Here is a 21,539-nt window from a genome sequence, read left to right on the forward strand (position 1 = left end):
CAGGCAAGCAAACACAAGTTCTCCCAGTTGGAGAACTGGAAATCTGAACAAGGAATCCTAAGCATTTTGTTCTTGTTTGGTTGCTCATCTCACAGACATACTTGAGACCCAGAACTTTATACATGATGGACACTCAAATATTTGTGTAGAATATTTGTGAGAAGTAACAGGTATTAGAGGTCTTTCCTCTAAATCAAGCAATGTGCTTTAGGATGTGTTTCTCTTGAAAGGCAGGTCTTTTATTTTGTGTCTTATTGGTGCTTTGGGCCCATTATCTACTGCTCCCACTGGCAAACACCAGCTCCATCCAAAGCAGGGAATAGACACACAGAGATTACACAGAAGATTTCAAAACATTTTGAGAAGAGAGAGAGGATCAAATGCAATTTGAATGACGGCAAAACTCAGAAATGCTGGGAGAGAAGAACAAAGCTACAAAGTGTATTATTATATTGCCTTCACCAGTTTTAAGAACCGGGGTCCATGTGGTAAGACCATTGTACACCAATGGTCAGTGTCCAGAGAAAGATGGCGGGGAGGGACAAGTACTTGTAATCTTGCTGAGCCTAGGATCCAGGGATGTCCAGTAGAGTAATCTATGGGGAGGTGGCCTGAGACATCCTGAGAAAGGGGCCTGGCCCACCATGCATGGGGCCAGTTTGTGGTAGCACCACTTCTAAATGGACTTCTTTGTTTCCAGGCAACGTCCTGCCCTTGGAGAATGTCTGGCCTCACTGGCGGCTGCCATCCCAGTGGCATTCCTGGAGCCCACCCTTAACCGCTACAATCCACTCTCAGTCTTCAACACCAAAACCCCCAGGGAGAGGTCTAGTAAGTATCTTCCCTCAGAGGTCATCAACCCGTGTGTTGAGAGGAGAGCAGCCAGGAAGGAAGGCCACTCAGGCAGGGAACAGCAGCCTTGCAGCACTTTTGGTTTATACAGTCTGAGAGGGGCCAGGAGGTCAAAGCTAGGGTCCATGTTGTGTGTCTCCATTTTACTGGAAACATGGACATAGGCAAGTACTTTGTTATCACTGGACTTTGGCTTCCTCTTCTGTACAATGAGACAGTGTGGTTGATTTCTAAATTCCTTCCCATCCTAAAGCCTTAGGCTCTCTTGTCTGCCCTGGCCTCAAGTCCCCTTCTGCACGTGGGGACATGACTTCTTTATTAGTTCCTCTGCAGAGTGCCATCAGAAGGGGCACACGTGCACTAGCAACCTAATTGTACTTTTCAAGGTCAGGGAGAGGCTGTGTTTCCAAAGATGATGACCACATGCTGTCTATCATTGTAAAAAATAAAGCATAGGAAAACACCAACCTCTTACACTGTTGGTGAGAATGCAAGCTGGTACAGCCACTCTGGAAAACAATATGGAAGTTCCTCAAGAAGTTAAAAATAGAGCTACTGTATGACCCAACAATTGCACTACTGGGTATTTACCCCAAAGACACAGATGTAGTAAAAAGGGGCACCTGCACCCCAATGTTCATAGCTGCAATGTCCGCAATACCCAAACTGTGGGAGGAGCTGAGATGTCCTTCAACAGATAAATATAGATAAAGAAGTTGTGGTCCATATATACAATGGAATATTATTCAGCGATCAGAAATGATGAATACCCACAATTTACATCGACGTGGGTAGAACTGGAGGGTATTATGCTAAGTGAAATAAGTCAATCAGAGAAAGACATTTATCATATGGTTTCACTCATATGTGGAACATAAGAAATAGTGCAGAGGATCATAGGGGAAGGGAGGGAAAACTGAATGGGAAGAGATCAGAGGGGACAAACCATGAGAGATTCTTGACTCTGGGAAACCAACTGAGGGTTGCGGAAAGGAAGGTGGGTGGGGGGATGGGATAACTGGTTGATGGGCATTAAGGAGGCCATGTGATGTGATGAGCACTGGGTGTTACACACAATTAATGAATCATTGAACACTACATCAAAAATTAATGAGGTACTATATGTTGGCTAATTGAATTTAAATTTTAAAAAAAAAAGAAAAACACCAGGAGGGATTGAAATTATGCAAGAAAGAGAAGTTAACAGGGGTGTTGACACACTAAGTTCTAGAACAGCAGTAGGTAAACTATGGCTATGGGCCTTATCTGGCTGCTGCCTATTTTTGTAAATAGTGTGTTATTGGAACATGGTCTCACCTACTCATTTACATGTTGTCTGTGGCTGCTTTAATTTAGCCCTACGTAGGGGAGGAAAAGTAATTTTCTCTCTACTCTTAATTGTTCTTGGCTGAGACCCCCCCAAAAAAACAGATTAACAGGAGAAAAAAAATGTAATTATATACACATTAGTACCTATAGGAGCCCCACAAAGATACGAGACTCAGAATGCAGCCAGCAGATTGAGGCTTATAGACAGACCGTTCAGAGCTAAGGAAAGAGATAAGGGTCTGGGGATTCAAAAGGAGGAAGGCAATTGACAGGGGAGAAGTGGAAACATTTGGTAAAGGTTTGCCCTGCCCTGCAGATGAGTCTCTCAGATGAAAAAGTGATCTCTGGTAAATAGCTCACTGCCTGGTACAGGCCCCCTTTCTAATGTAAATTTCCTTTATAAAATTTAGATTTCTCTTACACAAGGGTAACTTCTACTCTGTTTTCAGAGTTTCTCCCGTGTTTGTAGATTCTTAAAAATAATCAGCCCAAAATAATCCTTATGCCAAGAGGCATATTTTCAAGTGGCACATTCTGCTCCAGTTCAACCTCAGGGACAGAGTTGAGTCATGGTGGCAAAGATTTCCTGGGCCTACAGTCTATTTACTATCTGGTCCTTTACAGAAAAAGTTTTCTAGAATACTCCAGAACTGGAATCCAAGACAGGTTATGTATCTGCTCCCAGGGAGATGGAAGGGAGAGTCCTCCTATGTGGATGAATTGTGATCCTACTGGAAGTCAGTGGAATAGAACAGAGGAGCTTCAAGCAGGGAAACAAAGTTTGGACTCCAACTAGAAAGAATTATAATGATTTAATGTAACATGAAACAAAAATTACCACACCGTGGGCCTAGTCAATATTAAGAAAAAACTGTAATAAACCATTTCAAACCAGAACCTATCCTGCTCAGAACCAATATTCTCTGAAAATATTGATAGTAAGAGTAGATGACTAGACTGTGTGGCAATTCCATTCGGTTCAAGCCTCCTTATCAAACGGTCTTGAGATCCTGAGAGAGTTCTAAGAGCTAGAACTTTCTATTCATGTCACACTCCTGTGTCATCCTCTTCTCTCCAGGTAAAAATGGAGAGTGCTAAGCCACAGTGGCTTTATTCCAACTTGCTTCTCGTTACTTCAGATAAAGAAGCACATCGCCCCCAGAAACGATGACCAGGACAATTTAGACAAAGCCACTTAATGAAGTTCTGGTCCCAAGCTCGAATAAATACAGTGGAGACTAGTGTTCTCAAAGTTAGGAGAGAGACATTGCCCAGATGCTTCAGCTTTCCAGAGTCTCCTGTGACTTCTCTAAGTTCATTTCCTACCCCTCCCAGCCTCACCTCACCCTTTCTCCCCTTTCTCAGAGTAGCAAAAATCTATCTCTAACCTTGTTTTTCTCCGCCCATTCCTGATACTGAATGAGTCACATCTTGTAGCTCACATAGGAGCTAAGCAGCTGGGTGGGCTCTGGTTGAGAAAGGGCTGTTGACACCTGTAGGCATAGGCCAGCCGAAGTGTTGCTGCGCAGCTCTGAAGGGACATGGGCCCATCATGACAGCGCTAGATATTCATCCGTTTGTTCTGCCCCAGCTGTGATTCAGGAGATCGTTATGTCTCTTTTTGACCAACGTGTAGAAACAGACCTCCTCTGCTCTTGAGCTCATAGACGTACAGTAGCAGGCAAAATGAGGACTTGACAAAGATGGAGGAAGCCTTGGATGAGCTTTGGGAAGGAAGGGCATGACTCTGTCCCTTTGTTCTTCTCAAAGGCTATTGGAATTATGTTCCTTCTTACTTTATGTACTTTACTTTTATTTAACAAGACATATCCATAAATGAAAAATAAATATCAATCACTGCAGACTCCACAGGGAAGAAAAGAGAAGAATGTGATTAGAGTCGACACAGTTTTCGTCCATCAGTGACACAATGTGGGGTGTGCCCAAGTCCCCTGACCCCATGGTTTCCATCATTCAGTTAATCAACAGAGGAAATGCTGACCATGTGTGTGGCTCTTGAAAAGTAGAGTGTACGTGAATATGTGTTCTGGGATAATCGGGTTTGCCTGGAGCCAGAGGATGACTGATGGCTTAATGGACTCTAAGAAGGTAGACTTCATTCATTATACAAAGTGAGTGGCCTGAGGGACCAAGATGGGGGAGGGATGTATAGGGTGACAAATGATGTGAGCCTTTGGTTTAGAAATATAATATGAGCTGACGTATCAAGGCTTCAGTCAATTGGACATCTTTATTAATTGACAGTTGGTGTTTTGCCAGCAGTTACTCGTATTAGTAACTCTTCTATATGACCCTGGAGCATTTTCTGATTCATCCAGAAATTATTAAGATATGCCTAGAAAAGGCTTAATACTGGTACCTTCCAGATATTCAAAATTAGATAAACCATAAACCTTTGGTTATATGTGGCAGTGGTCTGTTAATCAGATTATTAAACAAGATACCCTAGTCGCCAGCCAGCTTATTTCCAGACCCTTATTGAATAGCCCTCCAGAGAGAGCAGGAGGTCCAGTTCCTGTGTCAGCTGTCTGCCTCCACAAAGGGTGGCACTCTCCTTCTCCAAGAAGAAGATGCCCTCTTCTTGGGGAAGGGCTGCTTGGTGAAGAAAATCTGACTTTAGAACCTTACTTGGTGGTTCTGAAACTCTAGCATACATCAGAATCATGTGGAAGGCTTATTAAGACAAAGATTGCTGAGTCCTACCCCTAGAGTTTATAACTCAGTAGAGCTGGATTCAGGTCCTAAAGAGTCTCCAGGTGATGCTGCCGCTGCTAGTGGGAGGACCCCACTTTGGGAACCCCTGATGTAGAAGATGAAAGGACAGTGTGTTCTAATGATAACCCCAACAGTCTTGTGTCAGATTCTAATAGGACCCAGCTGAGGCTGTGTTTCAGGTACATAACTCAGCAGCCTTCATTCTGTGAGTTTATTATGTGGCATTTGAGGTATAAAACACCATCTGAATCACAAATGTTTCTTTCACTCAAGGACCAATTACATATAAATAACTTTTAAAGGTCATTATAATGATTCCAGGGCAACACCCTGAAGCAACACTTTTCTTAGGTAGGGGAAAAGTGTCCCTGGTGATGTATTGTCTGTGTGTCATTTAAACACACACACACACACACACACACACACACACACACACCCCTCTGAGCTGCCTTGTTGATAATTAGAGAGCAAACAGTTGTGAACTTCAGTTACATCTGTGGCACTTGGCACTGTTCTGTGTGCTGAGTTTCAAGATAGAAGGCTTGCCTTCTTTGGTCTGTAGCTTCTTGTATGTGTAAAATGGTTTTGTTTGGGAGGCTCCTGCAGACCTCCATGTTGATGTCACCCCTGATGGTGGTTCTGCTGCGAGGGACAGGCCAGACCTTCTCGGCACATGCCCAGCATTGGCAGTAAACCACGTCTGGCCCATAGAATTCTCTTCCCCTGTAAATCACAGGAGTGTCACATTCTTTGGCTTTCATGCTACTAATCCTTTTGAATCGTCTGGATTTTTTTCTTTTTTTTTTTAAGATTTATTTGTTTAGGGCGCCTGGATGGCTCAGTCGTTAAGCGTCTGCCTTCAGCTCAGGTCATGATCCCAGGGTCCTGGAATCGAGCCCTGCATCGGGCTCCCTGCTCTGCAGGAAGCCTGCTTCTCCCTCTCCCACTCCCCCTGCTTGTGTTCCCTCTCTCGCTGTGTCTCTCTCTGTCAAATAAATAAAATCTTAAAAAAAGAAAAAAAGATTTATTTGTTTATTTGAGAGAGCACGACCACAAGTGGGGGGCGGGGCAGAGGGAGAGAGAGAATCTTCAAGCAGACACCCCGCTGAGCGCAGAGCCTGCCGTGGGGCTAGATCCCAGCACCTTGAGATCATGACCTGAGCCAAAATCGAGAGTCGGCCGCTTAACCGACTGAGCCACCCAGGCGCCCTTTGAATTGTCTGGATTTTAAAAGATGTTGAACCCCTCGTGACTTCCAAGGAAGAGAGCTCTTCAGCCACAGCGACAGCAGCAGAACGTCATGGCTAGGCAAAGAGCGTTCGGGCGCTTGGGGCCTGCCCCGTAGCAGGGAGGTTCCTGCGCGTCCTTCGCTTTGTGACTGCACCTGGCATCCAGCACACCTGCTTGTTTCAGCCGCAGATTCATTGTCTCCAAGACAGGCTGCATTGCTCCGCATCTCTGCTCCAGGAAATACAATCAAGGGAGAAATCAAAACCGTTCCTTTCAACTGACCAGTATTCCTAAAGGCCACAGAATTTCCGTGACCTCTCTTATTCATTAACCCTTCAATGCCTAGGTACCTAAAATCTAGAGAAGGGATGCTTCCAGCCAGCAGTAACCCTAGTGGCAAAGGACCTGCTGCTGTAACTCAGTTCACAAAAGATAACATTTTATTTGAAGTCTTCTGCTTTGTCCTTGGAAATGCATGAGAACTTTGCATTTTTCTCCAAATATCGAAAATAATTTCCTCAAGTCATCTAGTGGAATTGATGTTCCAGAAAAGTGTTCCACATTTGCCTGTGGCTTCTCGGATTCCCTAGCCTCCTGTGGTGCCTGCCGCTTTGGCCCCAGTGTGAGAAGTTTGGCCTGTGGGGGGAGTCTGCATGTGATCCGTATCCCGGGTCCCGGTGGACCCGACCCAGGCAGATGGGGGCAGGGGAGGCGGGGTTGGAGGAGACAGAGCTCTGGGCAGGTGCTTCTTTCAGAGCCCTTGTTATCTTCTTACCCATCAGGAACCTTGGGATGCTGCTGGTGTCTCCTCCTGTCTTGTCCTGTCCTTTCACTTACGTAGAACAGGACAGGTAGCCCCTGACTGCTGTCTGCGATGCTTGCATCTGACAGCCTTCCTTGGTTTCATGTTGAACTCCATCTCTTGCTGCATTGTCCTGTCTGTCCGTGTTCAGTGAAGTGACTGCAGTCTTCAGTGGGAGGAAAAGATGGGGCTCACTCACTCTTCCTTGCACAGAAGCCTTCACAAACAAAAAGGCTGAAGTGCGTGACAGGAGGTCTTGGCACCGGTCACCTCATCAAGAACTTCTGTGGTAAATGGAGAAATTAACACAAGTGCAATTTTTCCCCCAAAAATCTCAACCAGGTGAAAAGTAATATCTCTGGTCTGGCTAAAGGAGTATTTGATGAGAGGGGTGTCTTTTCCTTTTCTAAACAGTATAGAGATCCAGGTGACTGAACTACAGGTTTTCAACTAAACACAGATGAGTTGCTTTTCTCCATCTAGTATCACCTTTTCTGCCAGGAGAGAGAAGCCAAGAGACTGGCTTCATCTCAGGGAAGTCTTAGGAAATGTCCCCCAGCTGTCTCTGTCACGCTTCTTTGGCCTTAAGTTGAAGTGTTTTAGCCTGAGTATGGCTTCCAGGAGGCTAATCCAGCGTCTGGAAGCTGTCATCTTTACACAGACAGCTGGAGGACAGAAGCTCCCCCACATCCAGTGCTCATTCATCTGAGGCTCGAGGGTGGCTACTTAATGTCTAAAGACCAATGGAAGGGTGGGACAGACAGAATGGATTGCATTATTTGTGCTTTTGAATTCCTGTCCTTGTGTTCTTCTGTACCCTCTTGGTCAGTTCTGCGCATGCCGGACACAGTGGAAGAGATGTGTCCTGACATCCCACAGCTGGAAGGCTTGATGAAGGAAATCAGCGACCTGGCCGAGTCGGGGGCCCGGTACACGGAGATGCCTCACGTCATCGAGGTGATCTTGCCCATGCTCTGCAACTACCTGTCCTACTGGTGGGAGCGGGGGCCTGAGCACCTGCCCCCCAGCACAGGGCCCTGGTGCACCAAGGTCACCTCTGAACACCTCAGTGTCATCCTGGGAAACATTCTGAAAATCATCAACAACAACCTGGGCATAGACGAGGCGTCCTGGATGAAGCGCATCGCAGGTACCACAAATGCCTCTTCTCCCTGCCCCCACCCCAGGGCCAGGGTGCCTGCATTCTCTCTTCGTCTCTCAGTCCATCTCTAAACTAGTCGCCCTCCCCCTCTTAGTTCCCAGTAAATATTCCCCTGGAGAGCCTCTTGGAGCAAATGCTCCTGCCTACTCCCCAGCTAAACCAGGTCCCTCCGATCTCCAGGAAGCCCTCCTCCATACTCTCTGCCTGACTCGGATGTTCATTGCTTTATTTGCTTTTGGTACTTAAGCATCCCATTTGCTCTTACAGTAATAACTGTCCATGGTTTCCCTGTAAGTCCTCCTGTGTGTTCCGTACACGTATAAAACTCACACCCATCTGGGCTGTACTGGAAGTTGCTAGTGTTCGTATTTCATGTTATGCTTTCTAAGACACTCCCTAAGTTAGGTTCATAATAACATCACTTTGGGTTTTTTGTTTTTTTATTTCTGCATTCCTCTAGAACTCTTTGCATGCAGTAGGCTCTTAATGAGTTTTGTTACCTGATTTTCTACTGCTGAAGCAACGTCAAAAAAAGGAAAGGCTTGGAAAATGAACAACCATACTTCCCACAGTCAGGAAATCATGAATATTTAGTGTCTTCTGTGTCAAAGCAGAGTCTGAGGAGACAGAGCCAAGGCAAAGTCATTGCTTCTGACGGACCTACAGTGTAGACAGCTCCGTGGTAGGCGTTTCCCCCAGGCCACCCACTGGACCAGGAAACACAGTGGCTGGGCCAAAGGGAGCTATTAGCCCAACCTTAGATATTTATCTTCCTGGACAAATGAGGAGGTATTCCTCTGCAAGACCAGGGAAGAAAAGTTTTCTTCCCCCTTCCTGTCTCTGAAATGAACTGAGATCAGAGTTATAAATATTCTGGGTGCTCATAGCTACTAGATAGTACAGGCCCCTGTGAACATGCGAGTAAATAAAGTTGATGTTCCCTTCTTACCTGTTAGCCCAAGAATATTGTCAACCCCAAGACAATTTGTTGAGAAGCTCTACTTTATAATTCATGAGGGATTCAAGGAAGGGAGGAGGTGGAAGGATGGGCTCCCTCAGCTCCCTAGAGGGACAGAGAAGAGAGATGGGCTAGCATGAGGGGCACAGGTGGCAAGCGAACTCGCCCTATTATTCCACAGGAGTGTCCAGACCAGGGGGGCCACCTAATTGCTGGTGCCGAAACAAAGTCGATTTTAAGTTGTAACCCCAGCTCACCCACATCTGGAATAGCCATTCTGATTCTGGGGCCGGAGCAGAAGCGCACCTCAGGGCAGGGCTGGTGGGAACCCTGAGCTCTCCTAGCTGAGTTTTGGCTTCTTGGTTAGTGCATCTCAGCAGGAAGCTGCCTTCACCTCCTCGTTCTACAACGGTCATTGCTGTGAAAGTAAAAAAGAAGGCAGTGAGACTTAAAAGAAACAGTGCCAGATGTGGGCTATTTCCAACTGAAATGCATCCCAGCTAAAGAAACTTTGAAATACACAAAACACACAGTGCACATTGGCAGTGGTTCATGACTCTTGTTAATTTTATTTCACTTAACTTTTTATAATTACTCTGATTCTGATCTTTATTATCGAGTGGACCAAGAGGATATTCCATTTAAGAAATAGGGTAAGACATGTAGGTTTTCTCTTTCTCTTTAAGAGGGCCAGAATCCCAGGCCCAAGCTCCACTGTTGCTGTTTCTGCTCTTTGACTTCTGGTGGCCACCCCAGCCTCTCTCGGGTCGTTATAGCTGATGATAGTTTCTCTGTCCTCCTCAGGGCCCAGAGGGGCCCCCAGGCAGTGAGTTGGCAGTTCTCAAGCACTGGGGACTGAGAACTGTGGTTGGGGTAATGTATTTTTAACAACAGATTTTTCTATAAAATAACCAGAAAGCATAGTACTTAGTGCCTACTCTTGGCTCAGCATAGTGCTGGTTATTAGTGGGGGGAAAAGGCTCCAATCAAGGAATTTATAATCTAGCTAGTGAGCCCAAACCGGATGAACATGAACATCCTAAAACTATGTGATGAGGAGCTAAGAGGTATGGCCAGTCCCAGGCATGCATGAGGAGTTCACAGGTAAAGGCTCCCTGTGGCCTGGACAAGCAGAAGAGGAGTAGGGACCTTCTCCTCTGGCTCCCTGCCCCCACTGTGGCTTTGTGAGAGGGAACTAAGTGCCTCGTGGACAATTAAAGAAGGGAACAGGGCAGGGGCTGTCCTGAGTCCATGGAATGTCACAGCCTCACCTTTCAGTATCACTTCTTTCCTTTCATCAATTGTCCTAACGTGTGAAATGAGGGGGAGGCTTTTTGTTTGCAAACGCAGTGTACGCCCAGCCAATCATCAGCAAAGCCCGGCAGGACCTGCTGAAAAGCCACTTCATCCCAACTCTGGAGAAGCTGAAGAAAAAGGCGGTCAAGACGGTGCAGGAGGAGGAGCATCTGAAAGCCGACACCAAAGGAGACACTCAGGAGGCAGAGCTCCTCATCCTGGATGAGTTTGCAGTCCTCTGCAGAGACCTCTACGCCTTCTACCCCATGCTGATCCGCTACGTGGACAACAACAGGTACGCGGGAGAGCTGGGCTAGGCTAGCCTGTCTCCAGGATGGAAAGATGGTGTTGGGTTGTAGTACAGGCGAGGGAGGGAGGGAGGGCAGAGCTGCCGCCATCAGCCACCCCGCCCCTCCGAAAAAAGTCCCTGGTGTAGGACCTCTGGACAGTGCGTTCCTTGGCCAGTGCTTCTGTATGGTCAATGACGTGACCATCCCTTCCATCCTCACTCCTCACATGCTACCATAGGTCAGAGGGAGCTGGTCAGACAGGGGCAGCGGTGACCCACTTCTTCCCCGCTCAGCAGAGTTCTGTCACATATTCATTCAACACAGACCACTGTATGTCAGGCACTGTTCTAGGCATGGAGTGGGGGGCAGGTGTGAACATAACAAAGATGTCTGGCCGCCTAAGGGCTTTTTTTGTGGCAGGAAAGTGGGGCACACAGACAATAAACACAATAAGAACTTGAATACTTACTGATATACTTTCGTTGCATAAGTAAATTATGCAAAGCAGGGTAAGGAGAATTAGGAGTGCCAGGGTGGGGTGGAGTCACAGTGTTAAATGGAACATTAACTGAGAAACAGTATTTGAGCAAAGACCTGAAAGAGATGAGGTGGGGAACCATGCGAGTCTGGGAAGGGTTATATTCCCAGGAAGAGGGGACATGTGGGGTCAGCCCTGAGGAAGGAGTATGTTGGGGTATTCAGGGGATCATAAGGAGGCCGGTGTGGCTGGAGGAGAGTGAGGAGTAGGGAGAGTGGTAGGAGATGTCAGAAAAGCAACATGGGACCAAGAGTGGAGGGCCTCAGAGGCCACTGGGAAGACTCTGTCTTTTATCCTGAATGAGATGAGAAGTTGGCGGAGGCTTTGAGCTACTCTGTGATGTGATCTGATTCACTTTTTTTGTTAAGATTTTATTTATTTATTTGAGAGAGACAGAGAGAGAACATGAGCCGAGGGAGAGGGAGAAGCACACTCCTCACTGAGCAGGGACCTGGACCCCGGAGCTCAATCCCAGGGCCCTGGGATCATGATCTGAGCCACCTAGGAGCCCCAATCTGATTCACTTTTTGAGCACTGTGGCGAGGCATGGAGGCAAATAAGGGGGTGAGGAGACCATTTGGGAGGTTCACAGTGATCCAGTCAAGAGCTGATGGGGATCCTTAGAGACAGAGCCAGCTGGTGATTCCCAGGGCCCGGAGGGGGGTGGGTGGGTGTTGGGGGGTGACTAGGAAGCAACTGTTTAATGGGATGGGGGGTTCCTTTTGGAGTGCTGAAAATGTTTCAGAAACTGGACAGTGAGAGTGGCTGCCCAACCTTGTGAAGGTACTAAATGTCACTAATGGCAAATTTTATATGTATTTTGCCACAATTAAAAAAAAAAAAAGTTTGATGGCAGAGGCCAGGGTGGTAGCAATGAAGGTTGGCAGAAGATGTCAGATTCTGGGTCTGTTTTGAAGGTAGAGTCCTTAGGACTTCCAGATTGGGAATGAGAGAAGAAAGGAGGGTCATAGATGATTCTGAGCAAATGGAAGGATAGAGTTTCCAGCAATTGAGTCAGGGAAGGTTGTGGGTACAGACATTTTTTAGGGGAAGTTCTGGAAATCACTTTTGAACATGTTAAACTTGGGTTGCCTATTCAATATAAAAATGAAAGTGTTGAGTGGGCCATTGAATATATGAGTCCAGAGTTCAGGAGAGGCTTCTGGTGTAGACATGGGAATTTGGGAGTCAGTAACATACCGAGACTGGATGAGGGAAAGGACTGAGGGGAAGAGAGAGGAGTTCCAATGACCAAGCCCTTGTGCCCTCCAACATCAAGAGATCAGGCAGAAGAGGAGGAACCCGTGGATGAGGCTGAGAAGGAACAAGCAGTGAGATGGGAGGAAACTGACAGAATGTTGTGTCCTGGGTGCCAACCTCACAAAGCATTGCCAGGAGGAAAGAATGATGAATAAAAGTTATTGGTAATCTTGACAAGAGCAGTTTCAATGGAGCAATGAGACAGAAGCCTCTGCAGTGAGCTGGAAGAGAATGGGAGAAAAGGACTTGGAGACAGCAGTACAGACCACTTGTGCAAGGAATTTTACCATAAAGGGGGGCAGAGAAATAGGATGCTGGCTAGAGGCAGAAGTAAGCTCAAGAGAAGAGTTTTTAGGATGGGAGGCTTGTCAGCTCGTTAATGGGAATGATCTAGTTAGAGAAGGGGAAATTTATCATGTAAGAGCAAGAGAGATCATTTCTAAAGCAATGTTCTCTGAGCAGGCAAAGGGTCAGCATTAGATAGTTTATCCACAGAAACAATCAGGAGGGCAGGGAGTATGGGTGCTGATGCTGGTACACACACACACACACACACACACACACACACACACACACACACACAATGTCTGGGGGTCTGTAGGAGTCATTTTCTCAGTGATGTAGGAAACAAGATAATCAGCTGAGAATGAGGATGGGGAGAAGGTGCTTGGGGTTCGAGGAGTAAAGAGAAGGTGTGAGGTGGTAGCCAGGGAGAGGGGGAGAGCGGCTGGGCCAGGACAGTGTCGTGGGATTACTGGGCAGCAGTAAGGACCACACTTGAGATCTGTGGTCATGAATTGGTGGTGAAACCCATCACCATGTTGTCTTTTTCTCTAGCCAGTTCATCACCAGGTCCAGGCCCAAAATAGGGAAAGAGTTGGATTTAACCAAAGTTGGGGTTTTTGCAAAGTGAGTATGACAAAGAAAAATAGGTGAGGGAATTGAGGGTGTGTGTCAGAGGGTAATTGTAATTGTAATTGTAAAGAATTTAAGCTGGATGCTGAGGAATGTCTATGAACAGGCAGAAGAATAGGATAGTTGGTCCTAGTGGGGAGCAAGGACCAAATAGGTATTTTTATTATACCACACCCTCTTAAAATTTAAAGGCCTAATATATAAATTTGAAAAGTTTTAGTTTTAAAATAGTAGATCTTGAAAGGACTTAGGAATATTTGGGGGAGCATTGCTAACTTTTGAGTAGTATGCCATTCTGTCATGGGCCGGAAATAGGTCTGGAGAAGCCCATTTTAGCGTTTATTTTATAAGGCAAATTACGTTTCCTATTTAAAACAATTGATTACTTATGTTATTTAGCATTTGAAAATAAATACCTTGCACATACTATATAATATAATCCCTTACCTGTCTATGGGAGACTTTACTCTCTCAAAAGAACCCCTGCTTTAAGGATCATGGTTTGCGTCATTTCCAATAACATCATTATATTAGCGGTTAGAGAGGGGATTTGTCAGAGTTTGAGGTAAAAACAAAAATGAAAGCAGAGTAAGGTTGCTCCTAGAATAGCTCTTTAATTGCATTTATCACTATTGACGATCAAGACTCAAGATGGAGTGTGTTCTACTTACACAGTGTTTGACAGTTGCTAAAAATGGCAATGTCAGAGAGTCTTTGAGATCATCATTAATTCATTCATCCCCACTTTTCAACCCGCTCTTCCCTGAACACCAGAGAACATTAGGGCGACCCGAGCCCAACTTAGAAAGACTTCCTTCTTCTGTGTCTGCCTTTACCTTCTTTGGGTACTTTCTTCACCAAAAGAATCGCTGGCTTGGAAGTATGGTACTGTGGAGTTGGCAGGAAAAATAGGGGTCACCTTATCTTACCCATAACTGGATGAGTAAATACCCCCCTTCCTTTTTCCTGGCAGTGCATTTCCTACCTCTGGTTACCCACCATGCTTCTGGACGACAGGTAGAGACTTGCCAGGAGTGCCCTCCCATTCTAGTTTCAGACAGCTCAAATGGTTCTGAGCTCAGCTCTGGGACTCCTGCCCATCAGCTCTGACTTTGCTCTTCAGAGCCTCACAAAACTGTTCCAGTCTGTCTTGTGGCAGCTCTTTAAATATTGAAGAGAGCCATCTTGTCCTGTCCTCCTCCCTGTTCTTCCTCGTCATAGTAAACCTTTGTACTTCCTTCAGTCATGGCACTGTTTCAAGTTTCTTAGCCCTCTGGACCGCTGTTCTGAACAGAAGCTTCCATCAGTCAGTGTTCAGCCCAAAGCTGACCCAGAATGAGCACGAAAGCTGGGTCTGTAGTGTGGTCAGAGCTGGGCAAATCCGCTATCTCCTCGTGCAGGAGCTATGTCAGTGCAGTTAAACAGCTCTCTCTGCATGAGGCAACGGCTTCTCAGCTTCCTTTCTGGCAATCAGGAACACTCAGAACACAGAAATGAATGACTTTAAACAGTGGGATTTGGGGTGAAAACCCATCTCTCAGGCTCTAAAGGGAATCTGAGTAAATCCTCAGCAGTGACGGCCCGGGGCGGTGTCTTCTGCAGGAGGCTTAGGAACAAGGTTGAGATAAGCTCTTAGCTCTAACTCGGACAACCTGGCCATGAATGTAATAGGAATACGGCTTTTCTTTCTTTCAAAGCCTCATAACTGGCTTTCCTTTCTTTGAAAACCTGATAACTTGTCACTTTGAAAATGAAATCTCTCTTTACTCTTGCGATCATCCAAGATTTTATTCTTACGTTTCTTGTTTCCTGTTAATATGCTCAGTGATTTCATTCACTTGCGTTGCTTCAACCATCACCCCCTGCCGATCATTACCTCTAAGCCCAACTTTCTTCTCCACCTACAGCCTTGCATTTTCCAACTGCCTTTTGGCAGCACGCAGTACAGATTCTGGGAGACTGGGAGCAGGCAGGAGATGAGCCTGGTTGCATCATGGGGGCAGACAGGAAAGGATATGGGCCAATAGGAGAGATGAGGTCAGGGTCTTCTATTCACCTGCAAATACCAGAGAGGTGCAGAGTTTGTGTACCTGGGGAAACATGTAATGAGATATTCTTCATTTACACCTACCACTCTGAACCTGAAGTAAGAACCTCACTAGAAATCAAGGGTGAAAATATGCCTCCTAGAAGAAGAAGGGTATGGAAAACAAAATTCATTCATTGGAAACTACCTTCCTATGGAAGATAGCAAAGGGGTCAGAATCTTCTGCGGTATTCTGTGAGGGAATGTTGACCTCTCACCTGTTGTTTTCAGAGCTCCTGCAGATCCCACACCCTGTGGCTGTACTTTTCCTTGGCTGGAGAGGATAGGAAACCTCACCTCTTCCCACTCAGGGCACAGTGCAAACTTACAAAGCTCATTTAAACCAAAACACTAAGGAATGAACAGCTGACATTTCTGACAAAACTTGACACCTGATCCTGAAAAATCAATATGAATGAAATCAAAAAGCATTACCAATCTCAAGCCTCAAGTTTGGCTTGCATTTGGCTGCTAATAATGGATACCTGATTATAGTGGCTTAGAGAAATTGGAAGTTAAATCTCACAAAGAAGTCCAAAGATACCCAATCCAGGGCCAGTACGATTGCTCCTCATTAGAGAGCCTCATTCCTCTGTTTTTCCCTCCTAAACACTGGCTGCCATCTTTGAAGTGACTTTATGGTGCAGTGTGCCAATTGTCATTGGAGCCCTCGTATTTTCAATCCAATCAGGAAGCATGAAAGCAACAGGGGGAAGGCAAAGGGCATCTTCAGCTATCTGATCCCTTTTTAGAGAGCTTTTTCAGAAGGTCCATCCAACAACTTCCACTTCCATCTCATTGATCAGAACTTAGTTACATAGCTATCCCGAGGCTGGGTAATGTGGTCTTCAGCAGGCACAGTGCCACCCTGAATAATATGGGCTTTTGTTCCTAAGGAAGAAGAAGAAAATGAGTATGGGGTAGACAACCTAGTGTCTGCCATGCAAAGGGAGGCTAGTTGAGGTAGAACTCAAGAAAGGTTAGTAAGGATGTCTGTGAGGCTGGAACTCAGGGCAATAAGGAATGGAGATGCAAGAGAGGTCCAAAGATGGTCTTGGCCTCATGAGTCTTCCCCTTTCCCCATTAGCCTGGTGCTCTCCATCAATGGACAGAAGGTACAGGCTGCTCAGGGCAATTCAGTCTGGTGTCCCAAGGCTTAGGGAACTGGCTTTTTATAGCTGTTTCCCTGCATGCACCAAGGGACAATGGGTTTTTCAGACCATTCACGAGAACCAAAGTTTTCTTTAACCTAAGAATGATGGTAGATGATTTAACTTCTACTGTGTTATTCTACACAGATATTTGAAAATGGCAACTCACCCAGCCCTTTCAAAATATAATTTGATTCAAATATGTAAGATACTTAGGGGCAAGACAACTTTTAGGAAATGAATTAATTCTACCGCAATTTAGCCTTCTTGCTGCCACTGTGAAATTCTTAACTTGGTCTGGTTTTTAATTAAAAAAGAAAGAAATGAGTAATGTTATTTATAGGGAACTTCTAAACCATTTCAGAGGGCGTAAGAAATGTTTGATCTCTGTCCATACACTCTAAAACAGTGAAAAATATATTGTCTTCCAAATTTCGTTCATTAAACTGGCTTTGAGAGGAAAAGGTGTTAGGCCTGAACTGTTTTTAGAGCACTCCATATTTCAGAGGCTTGACAATGACAAGTGTCAATGAAAGATTAGATGTCATACTGACCAAGACTTTTCTAGTCTTGGTAGCCTCATAGATTAAAGGAGGCCTGTTCCAAAACAGAGTGTAACCTTAATCACTTCATCTGTTTAAAAAAGAAAAAAAAAAAACTTTTGACAAATTTGAAATCTTGTTTTCCGACATCTGTTTACAAAGATAATCCTTGAATCCTTTGGTAAAATGGAGACGATTATTGTAAGTCCTTCAAAAATATCTACAATTACATGCCTACACACATGTAAGGAGTGCACTGATATTTAGTCTCTCTGAAGACTGCCTTCATGTGGGAATATAGTTTTATCTGGATAAGTGTGCACAGCCGATGTGGGTATAATTTTTAATGTAACTGTTTTCATCATTACTGAATTTCATATGTATATTCATTTGCTTTTCACCTCAGATCTAACTGGCTTAAAAGTCCCAATGCTGACTCTGACCAGCTCTTCCGCATGGTGGCAGAGGTCTTCATCCTGTGGTGTAAATCTCACGTAAGGAACATGTGGGCCCTGGGTTTAGAGATGGCTGTGAAAGGTACAGACCTCCAAAAACATTCTTATAATGTTGGCTTTTTTACTTCCCCCCACTTAGAACTTCAAGAGGGAAGAGCAAAATTTTGTGATTCAGAATGAAATTAATAATTTGGCATTTTTAACTGGAGACAGCAAAAGCAAGATGTCGAAAGTAAGTCCATTGAAATCAACTCCAAAGACTCTTCGATCTTGACCTAAGTTATGTATCTTGGATGTATGAAGGGATTAGCTCCATACTGAATTTAGGTCAAACCACAAAAACCAGCAGTCTCTACTGTTGTTTCTTTGAGAATGAGCCAGAAGAAACTGCTCTCAAATAAGCATGGTCATCACATTTTCTGAATAAATAGCTGCTTGTATGTCAAAAAGTTTAAGTTTCAAGACTTGCCTAAGGCATTCAAGAGGTCTCCCAAACCAAAGCTGCTGTTAGTTGTTTTTAAATAGAACTACTTCCGGTGTAATGAGCTGCAAAACTACACACGCCTAGAGCCACCTTTCGATTAGCTATGAGGAAATTACCTTGCTTTGAAGACTTCATTAGCACATGTTCTTCCAGTAAGCTTGTTTTCCTCCTTTCTGGAACATCCAGTAGCTGTTTTATTTCAGTTGTGCAGACCTCTTAATGCCTTCTGTTTATTTTCCATGTGGGTTGCATTCAGAAACCCAAAGTTTGTCCATTCCCTGCAGGAAATGTTTAAAAGAGGACATATGGGATATCTGTCTAAGAAAAAGAGCAACTTACAGGGAGGAACGTAGCAGGAATACAGGAAGGGGACCTGGCCTCCCAGCTCCTCTTGAGTCAGCTCTGCACAGGGAGGCTTTGCTATTTGGATTGTAAAGAATTCTCAGACCCACTCTTCAGGTGCACATACATACATACAAGACTTAGTTAAATGTGATGTTTTGTTACCAGTTGTTATGGCTTACTCTTGACCCTGTTCCCTTGAGAAGTGTGCCTCAGTGAGGGTTGACTGTGTATGTCAAGTATAAGTGACATGTAATACCTGAGATGTGCGTCTCTCTCATTGCTGGTATAGTGCTGCCTTTGAGGAACATGAAGGTGGAGTGTGCATGGGGACCCCTCAGAAGTGAAAAATCAGTACTGGAAAGATGGCAGTCAGTGGTTTCTAGGAAAGCCTTTGGAGCATCTTTCCAAATAACCATTTGGGATGAAGACTTGCGTATGTGAAGCTGCAGACAAGGGGCTGGTATAACAACCAAAAATGAAAACTTCAGCACCCAAAACTTCACCACGTGTGCCTAGCTCTAGTCAGCTGCCATCACTCTGAACTTTCCACCTCTTCTGTCTTTTAGCTGTGTTGACACTAACACTTCTTCCAGCATCCAAAAATTGACTCTTAGAGTTTAGAATCTGCTATTCACTGCTTAATAAAGTTTGACATATAAAATTGTACATATACAAAGTAGAGAGATCAGAAGTATATATTCATATTCAAAGGAGTCTTTGCTGCAAAGGAACTTTCCTTAAGATGGACCCTTTTTGCTTTAGATAATTTTTATTTGATTTTCCAAAACTCATTTTGCATTCAACTTCTGGCAAACACATCTGCTGCTCATATGAGATACACAAAGATAGGATCTTTCAGACTCCTGATCCTTGGACATTTATCTTAAATTCCCTCTGAAGGGTCTTCTTACAGCCATCATTGGCTCTCCTTTTGCTCCATCCACCTACAGAAAGTCAGTAAATCCCAGATAGATTTTATGCTACCTTCACCTTGGGGTAGAGCCGCTGGCTCTGGACTGAACCAGCTAGCATCCATTGTTACTGTCAGCGGATGGCAGCAAAGCAATGGAAATGACACTGGTGTAAGGATTTGGATCCCAGATGAGCAAAAATGGCAAAGACATCTCAGTGCACTGGTGATCAGTGGTTACTTAGGACCCTTAGGTTTACACTTGGAAAGAGATGAGGTGACAGGGGATGACATTTCAAAACTAACCTACTAACAAACTAACTGGAAATTCTGTTCATTCACATTGCTGAATGAGGAAAAGGGTATGTTTGTCTTGTCAGAGGAAGGTCATATTCAGAATCTGTGCATCTTTCCTATTGCCAAGGTTCGTCTATAGGGGCAAACACTTTCATTTCATTCCCATTGACCTTGTATGTCAGTTTTTCCTGAGCTACATGAAAAAGGGTCAACATTACAGTATAGTGAATGTGAGGACGGGCCCCAGATATTAAATAACATTTACCATGCTGCTCAGGGTAACAGATATTCCTATTGATCCTGTTGCCTCAGTTGAGACACAAAGTGTAGTAGTAAGTAGGACTAGAGACTGAAAGGAAGCTAAGTCCCACCCTTGGGCCCAGCCATTGACTAAATGTATGGCCTTGCATCATTTAACTCCTCTGGGCCCCAATTTACCAATCTGTAGAATGGGCTTGAGCTTACTACCTGACTCCTCCCAGCTCTACCAGGATGCTGTTTAAAAGTCAGTTTTAAACTGCATCTCTAGACTAGAGATAAATGCAGCACATTCTTTCAGATGGAGGCCCCTTTACCCTGCCTCCAGGAAACAGCAACTCATAGCCATTTCTGGTATTCTTTGGAGGTAGAACTACATATGAGAGAATGGGGAGGAGGTATTCTTACTCTCAGTTTAATCCCCATCACCTTTTCCTCCCTGAAATTAGATGCTCTCTCTACTCCCTAATCTGAATGGTCAGCTGTGCTTGCTTTTATCTCCACTCTGAACTGAATTCTGGTGTTGTATAAATGAAGTTGGCCTCAATGCATATGGCAGTTGTTGCAAAGGCCTGTGTACTGGAATGCTGCATGCCTACACACACTGCACATGCCATTGCAGATGGAAAGGAGGCAGAAACAAAATATACAATGGGCCACACTATACATGATTAACTGAAGATCGGTGCAAAGATGCATAATTTTTCTGGCAATGAAGACAGGTGTGTTTTGTTTTTGTTTTTGTTTTTGTTTTGAGAGCTCATTGTATATTTTCTTTATATAACACCAGTTTGCAAATATATGTTAAGCTAAATGTAACTAAGCTGAGCAAGTGTTTTTGTTTTGTTTTGTTTTGTTTTTAAACTTGTTTTGTTTTCTGGAAAAATGGCAGCAGCTTCCTCGGAGGGGAATGGTAAGTTAGAACGTGTTTAGCCCAAGAAATGCCAGTCTCTTGACCAAGATGATGAGTAAAAACAGAGTTGTAAGGCAGGAAGTATTAGAGTGCCTCGTTGTTGAAAGCTTCTCCATCCCATGAGTGTGATTTCAGTGTATTGAAAAAGGACAGGGAAGAGTTTAGAGGCTATCTTTGAGATTTTTCAGGGTATTCAGACTTACATGTGGGAGTTTGCTTCTTACACCTATCTCCCCTATTGCTCACTCTCCTCTCTCTCATCCCCTCCACCGCCCACCTCTTTCACTTTGTATTCCTCTAGCAATTGGGCAGCTCCCATGCTCTCCCCTCCCCTCCTCTCTACCTTTCCCCCTCTCTGTCTCTCTCCGTGTCTCTATCTCCCTCTTGGCCACCTCTTCTCCCCCTCTTACTCTTCTCTACTCTTCCTTCCCCCATCCTTCCCTTCTTTGTTTTCTCTCTCTCTCTGTTGCTTTCTCATTCTCAGACTGGCTTCTGGAAATTCATCTTTCCCCCTAATACCTAATGTTGGGTTGACTTGTCTTTACTTCACTTACCCTGTTAGTAGGGGTAAGTACTCCATGTGGTGCAGGCTTGCCTGTTTTTAGAAGCCTCTCCCTGTGCTGTCTCAGTGCAACACACCACCCACCATGTGTCCTTCTCAAATTTCCTTTCCCTTAAGGGTCTGTGTTTTGTCCTTACATTCACACATAAAATCATCTGTTTGATCATA

General features: G+C 44.8%; 1 protein-coding gene across 1 annotated transcript in view; it reads left to right on the top strand.

The window, feature by feature from the left end:
• Positions 1 to 21,539, top strand: part of RYR3 (ryanodine receptor 3) — a 503,714-nt gene that overhangs the window by 430,051 nt on the left and 52,124 nt on the right. The window contains 5 exon segments of the mRNA XM_078053421.1: positions 701 to 831; positions 7,779 to 8,099; positions 10,420 to 10,660; positions 17,554 to 17,641; positions 17,742 to 17,834. Coding sequence (XP_077909547.1) covers positions 701 to 831; positions 7,779 to 8,099; positions 10,420 to 10,660; positions 17,554 to 17,641; positions 17,742 to 17,834 — 874 coding nt within the window.

The sequence above is a fragment of the Halichoerus grypus genome, chromosome 8 (genome assembly GCF_964656455.1).
Source record: "Halichoerus grypus chromosome 8, mHalGry1.hap1.1, whole genome shotgun sequence".
NCBI classification, from domain to species: domain Eukaryota; kingdom Metazoa; phylum Chordata; class Mammalia; order Carnivora; family Phocidae; genus Halichoerus; species Halichoerus grypus.